Source organism: Helianthus annuus, chromosome 5, assembly GCF_002127325.2.
Source record: "Helianthus annuus cultivar XRQ/B chromosome 5, HanXRQr2.0-SUNRISE, whole genome shotgun sequence".
NCBI lineage: Eukaryota > Viridiplantae > Streptophyta > Magnoliopsida > Asterales > Asteraceae > Helianthus > Helianthus annuus.
The window spans coordinates 155,608,317-155,615,087 of NC_035437.2; the positions used below are offsets into that span (position 1 = coordinate 155,608,317).

The 6,771-nt window shown below is 41.8% G+C and overlaps 1 protein-coding gene across 1 annotated transcript; it reads left to right on the plus strand.

Moving 5' to 3' along the window:
- Window positions 1-498: 498 nt before the first annotated feature.
- LOC110943881 (trihelix transcription factor ASR3) lies at window positions 499-1,999 on the plus strand. Its single transcript, XM_022185611.1, has 2 exons — window positions 499-1,222; window positions 1,743-1,999. Exons 1-2 carry the CDS (start codon window positions 499-501, stop codon window positions 1,997-1,999), a joined length of 981 nt encoding a protein of 326 aa, XP_022041303.1.
- Window positions 2,000-6,771: the final 4,772 nt, after the last annotated feature.

The window sequence follows — 6,771 nt, forward strand, 5'->3', positions numbered from 1 at the left end:
ATATAACTTACTTTTTATAATAAATTCCTAATTGTGATTTCATTAGAAAATTATTCGTTGATTTTGTTTGAAGGGCATTTTATAAAATTAACCTATAGTCAAATATATCAAACATTGTGTGAAACCTAATCTTAGTCCTAATTACAACCAAAATGGTAAGAAAATGAAGGTCAACATATCTACAATCACAAGTTTGACCAGAAAATATTGTCCAAAAAAGCCAAACCTCAACTCCCCAAAATGCAAAGGCAACAAAGGGAAAAAGGTATAATAAAGGTAATATATGCCTTAAAAATACAATTAGTGCTTATTTAAGTATTTAATATGTGGTTAAAAGCCCATTTAATTTGATGACAAAACAAAGAAAGTAATGCCCTTATTTGGGTAGTATATTACATGATCAAATCCTTTAATGTAACATATAATGCACCACCTATAAAAGAACCTACACAAATTAGCCTTACAAACATTCAAGAACCTTATAAGTGTTCACATTTCATGGCATCAGAAACAGAAGAAGTGTGTGATGATGGTAGCAGTACACCATGCAAGGTGGTTGATGGGCAACAACCACCGCCATTGACGATGGTCGAAGTGGTGGATGACAAGAACAAATCACCAAGACACCCGCGTTGGACAAGACAAGAAACACTTACACTAATAGAAGGCAAGAAAGTGGCAGAGAATAGGGGTCGTAGGGGGCGGAGGTCAAGTTCGGTTTTTGGGTCGGACCAGGTTGAGCCGAAATGGGACTCGGTTTCATCGTATTGTAAACAACGGGCCGTGAACCGAGGCCCGGTTCAATGCAGGAAAAGATGGAGTAATATGGTTGGTGATTTCAAGAAAATAAAAGCATGGGAATCACAAGTGAAACAAGAGTCTGATTCTTATTGGGTGATGAGAAATGATTTAAGGAAAGAGAATAAAATGCCCGGTTTTTTCGACAGGGAAGTGTTTGATGTGTTGGATGGGAAAGCGGTTACTAAGGAAGCTTATAAACTGGCTTTGGTGACGGTTAGTGCGGATGCAAAAGATGATAATGAGGTGGCCGTGGAGGAGGAGGACGGTTATGCTGAGGTGGACGCTGATGTCATGTTTGATAGTGGTCGTCGTGCCACCTCAGATGACGGCCTTTTTCCCGATTCTGATAGAATGGAGGAGGTGGAGGTCGGAAATGGGAAAGGTCATGATAATCCGATCCCTAATGCGGTGCCTATTTCAGGTGACTTTTCGTACGCCTTCACACATTTTTGTGTAGTTTTTTTAGTGTCAAGTGATGGGTGTTTGGATGTACGTTCTGGGAATTATTGGTACATAATATATTCCAGGACACACATCCAAACACCCCTCAAATATTTATCATTAGAAACTCCTAATGCTAACATTTGACTTTGACTAACAGAGAAGAGGTATCAACCATTTCACCACGATTACACCCAAGGTAAGGTTCCATTTTCAATATCATATGTGTCAAATTTGACCCATTTACCTAAAACGGGTCGATTTGGGCTATTTTCATCTGCAACGGGTTAAACAGGTAAAATTTAGAAACTCAGCTAAAAATGAAACGGGTCGAAGAGGTTGAAAGAAGCACAAACTTTTTAAAATCATTATGTTAAAAAATTAATATGGACAACAAAGTGTTGTCGGGTCAACAAGATCCGACCCCTTTTGACCCATTACCGAGCCTGTCCATTTAAAACAGCCAAATGAAGATTAAAACTTTTTATAAAATCTAGCAGGTAATATGAAAGAAAGCATGTCTCAAGAGGGATATAAGAGGAGAAGAGTGTCAACAGAAGAATGCCGAGAGAATAACTTTAACGATCGATTAATCGACGTTCTTGAGAAGAATGCCAACATGTTAAACGCACGAATGGAAGCGGAAAACACAAACTGTCAGTTGGAGAGAGACCAGAGAAGAGACTACAATGACAGCTTGGTGTCAGCTCTTAACAAGATTTCAGACGCCTTAACAAAAATTGCTGATAAACTATGACTGGTTGAAATATATATTAGTGGATTTTAGTATCAAACTTCCGTTTTCTGTTCAATGTTCTTTGGAAAAACTATGATTTGGCAGTTGTAAGACATAATGTTCTAGACTTTTGGTGTGCAATTATGTGTTTTCTTTTTATAACCAGTCACTCTGAAAAACTCACGGGTCTCAACAATACATATTTAACCAATGGGACCAGGTAAAATGTAGCTTGCGTAGTACCTTCCTAGACAGGGAGAAATAATTAGGGATGACAATCTTGGCCCAATTAGGGCCCAAAACCGAGCTCTGCGGGCCCGGGTTCGGGTTTGATGTAAGAATCAAAAGGTCCGGATCTCTCTTCAACCATGGGTTCGTCATTCGGGTTTCTTAACGCCAACTAGTTGTTAATTGTAGTTACATCTGAAGTTTGTGTATAATTACATGTGCACCGGTTATTATTACACATAAACATAACTATAGATGAACTATTATTATGGTCACAGTTACACATACATGGTACCCATTAAGTGACTACTGTTACAAGACACATCAATAAGCTTTAATATAGCTCTGGTCGCAGACCCATATTGAGGACAAGTTTTCAAAAGTTAGTAGTGGTAGAAATTTTGGTTGTATATAGAGTAACACCTCACGTACATAATGCGTGTGTCCCGTGTCTAGTGCTTTGGCTTTTAGGACCTAAATGCCTGCAAGCGCCTCACGCTTTTTTAAACCAAGGTTGAGATAAAGTAGTAACAACCTTAAGTTGGAGTTTATAATTCTAAGCCCATTGAGCAGGGTCGGTCCAACATTTTTGGAGGCCCTAAGCGAAGTACAAAGTAGGGGCCCTTGTGAGACTTGAACTTAAAAACATATTAAACGGCAATAGCAAATCACAATATCAAGTCGTAAAATCACGAATATCAAATCACTTTTTTTTTGTTATTGATCAATCGCAGATTGCACCATTGGCAAAGGATGCATAATTGCATTCAAGAAAAAAAGGGACCTGCTAACTTATGATTTCAAGAAAAAAAGGGATTCAGCCAATAATCCTTCAAGTTTTGGGTGTAGACCTGATGAAACACAGGATAACACCAAGGTTATACTGCCGGGTTGTTTCTCTAAGGGGTTCAATCTCCTTTCTTACTCGCTGAAATGACCTAGATCCTGCAAAACAGCAACACCGTTAGTCTCGTTAAGAGGGGAATATGGGGGTTTCCCTCTTAACCAGGCTCCGGCGTGAGAATAAGTACTGTTCTGAGGGAGAATAAACAGTGTGTGTTGAGTGTGTGAATAAAGAGAGCAAGATGATTTAACCTGAATGATGAAGGGTCCAATTTATAGCCGGAGGGTAAGAAGGGCGGAGCAGCTGTGCCAGCTGTGGTTGCGCGCCAGCTGTCCGACTAAGGGGAATATCCTCTTGGTCTCCTCTGCCATAGCCGGTGTAGTGGTACACGTGGCGCGCTTACGTTTGTCCACGCTGGAAACATCGTACTGGTGTTGTCAGCTCTGCCCCCTGATTTATCGCAGGCCTATGTGGCGCTCTGCAACTGGTGACACGTGTTGTCCTTCTTGTCGGATAGAGCATCTTTGTTGCCTCCTTGACATTTTCCAGAAGCTTCTAGAAGCTTATGGATTACTTTGCTGATGTAGGCGCCATGTATGATCGAAAAGGAGGTGTGGTCCCTGCCATGTAGGCAGGGAATTGGGACCATACCTCTTCAAGTCCCCCCAGTATAGTGTGCCTTCTAGTTGAGTTGATCGTCTAGGAGGGATTCTGGACTTATAAGGTTAGTGATTTTTGTGGTGCATGAATTTTGGTAACTTATAAAAAGTGGGCCAAATGGACGCATGGCACATGGGTTTTGGCACTTTGTAAAAAGTGAGCCAAATGGACGCATAGCGCATGGGTTTTGGCACTTTGTAAAAAGTGAGCCAAATTGATGCATGGTGCATGGCGCATGGCCATGGGTTTTGGCAGCTTGTAAAAAGTTGAGCCAAATGGGCGCATGGCGCATGGCCATGGGTTTCGGCAGCTTGTAAAAAGTTGAGCCAAATGGACGCATGGCGCATGGCCCGTATTGTTTCCTTCTAATAGAAGTTTTGTTTTCTTGGGGAAGATGTTGATGTGACTGTCTGATGTCCCTGTCTTGTCGGAGATGAACAGGCGCCTTTTCAGTTCACGTCAGTTACTTTCAGTCACGTCGTCAGGCCCTGTTACCCATGCTCCCGAAAAAAGAGGTGACGTCTTCTCTGTCCTCTGACGTGTCTCTCCCCCATTGCTTGTTTTCTCTGGACTCCGACGGCCCACTACCCATCGCATTAAATGCGATGGGTATAAATAAGAGGCGGTTTCTCCTTCTTCCTCACTTTTCAAATTTTTTCAAGTTTGGTTTTCTCCATTTCTTTCATCTTTCCTTCTTTTTTCATTTGAATACTTCCGTTTAACCTCTCATTATCCTTATTATGTCTGGTGCAAATCCTTCTCAAAGGAAGAGGAAACATAAGGGGAAAGCTCCTCCTGGCCCTGACCAGGCAATTATTGGGTGGAAAGAAGAAGAGTTCCACAACCTTGTTCAAGGGATGGGTTTTCGCCCTGAGTGGGGAGCCCAGTATCCAACTGCTGGTTCCACCGCCGTGGATGCTCCTCCTGGTTACTTGATTCTATACGCTGCATTCTTCCGGGAGGGTAACTTTAGGCTTCCGATTACCAAGTTTACTGCCTCTGTCTTGAGGAACTATGGGCTCCATATTTCTCAAATCAACGCGATTGGGCTTCCGCGTATTACTCATTTTGAGTTCGTTTGTAGAGCCTACCGTATTGAGCCGACGTTTGTGTCACACCCCAACCGATGGCGGAATCATCGGGGCGCGGCACTGAGCGAAACAGATTGTTCAGAAGTTTCCACAACAACTATCATACAATTCAGTTATATAACACGTCCCATACCGTGTCCCAAATAATAACAAGTTATCACAGAAATCAACTAAACAATATGGGAACTGTTCCGACAACTCAAATTCTTAGTTATTACAAACCGTAAGTAAATATTGTTTTAAGACCTCTAGACGGCTATCCGTAAATCTTACTGGCTACAAGTGCCAGTACAAGATCTACAGATAATTATGGCCCTGGAACAGATACGTGGACACTGTCCTAAGGTCACGGGCTCCTAGAAGCTTATTATTGCCTCGCTTCCCTAGCACGCTAGTAGCTTAAACACCTGTCACATACGTTAAAATAAAAGTCAATACATATAATGTAAAGGTGAGTACACAAGTTTGATATAGCATATAGAGTTCGAATAGTTTACGCATAACCAAGCACGTACACAAGGGCAAACGATGCATGTAAACTATCAACATGGGACCATCGATACCAATGACTTCGAGTTGACTGTCCGAGACAGCTCGCAATACATGATTACCACCGTAATCCATGCAAGTAATTGTCCTTAGCAACCCCCGTGTGAACGGGTGCTGAGTCCAAACTATAGTACTACGTTGCTAAAGAAGGTAGATAGCACTCCACGTGTAAACATAATAAACAGCAATCATTTAGACAAGTAATACATGCAAGTAGGTTAGCGTTCCAATAGTTTGTGTTGTTTGTGATTTTGATAGATTACGTATGTAACACCCAAAAGTGCTGAAAGCGAAAAGGGATCGAGTATACTCACAGTGGTTGGTTGTGGATTGAAGGGAGCACTGAGAATAGGTTAGCCTGAATAGTTCGATAACACAACGATGAGTAACGCGGAAAAAGTAAACAATGTACTTGGATCGAGTAGGCCATTCGATCGGACAGCAGTTCGATCGAGTGGGCTGTTCGATTGGTTTGAAAGTCCGTTCGAACATCCATTCGATCGGCCGGCTGGTTCGATCGGCTGGTTCCTTCAAGTGGATTGTTTCTTCCTTTGATGTGAAGAATGTGTTTGTGTATGATGGTTTGTACTACCTTTCAGGTTGGCCGATCGAACAGATGTTCGATCGGTTAGCCCAACCGATCGGCTAGCACTCCATTGTTTTCAAATATGTCACTCGATCGGTTGGCATGTTCGATCGGGTGACATTCCAATGTTTCGAAAAGTCTAAGTGTTTTGAAGTATAGTATCTCATGATTCGAGCAGTAATGATTACAATCGAGTGGCGTAGTCGATCGAACAGTACCTCGTCAATACTACACTTCATGAGTTTGTGGGACTAAGTGCTAGTCGATCGGTTAGCCTAGTCGATCGGCTGGCATAGTCGTTCGGTTGGGCTGTTCGATCGAACAGCCTAGCCGTTCGGCCAGCTTCTCGATTCGGTTAACCTATCACTTAACACTTGGTTATTCCCGTTGATTGTTGATGTTTTAGAGATATTTTGACTACGTGTTGAACCACAAAACTGAAGTCCTCACTTAGCCTACTGACTCGAGCAGGAATCACCCAAACTCGGTCAGAGACGGTTTGGAACCCAAGTTTAACGTTTAACTTGTAATCGGAAATCTCGTGGTAGAACCCGAATCTTGAACCATGTGTTTGTTTAGATTGATTTGTAAATCGGTTCAAGTCTCGTTTTCACCTTTTTGAGTGTAGAAGAGTTGAAAGATAGATGAAAACCCATCTTCCAATCCTTTTCCACCGTGAAATGTTAAGATCTTTGGAAGATTTTAGGTTATTTATATGGAAACCGGTTAGATCTAGCTTATTCATGGTTGAATGAAGTCAAGAACATGAAGTTCTTGATGAACACCAAGAACACCATGATGACATCACTCAAGAACACCTAGATCTTGGTGATTT

What these genes read in the sequence shown, in the direction of transcription:
- LOC110943881 (XM_022185611.1), top strand. Translation starts at nt 499, where the DNA reads ATGGCATCAGAAACAGAAGAAGTGTGTGATGATGGTAGCAGTACACCA. An exon ending in TAATGCGGTGCCTATTTCAG is followed by an intron (nt 1,223 to 1,742) that starts GTGACTTTTCGT and finishes AAAATCTAGCAG; the next exon opens with GTAATATGAAAGAAAGCATG.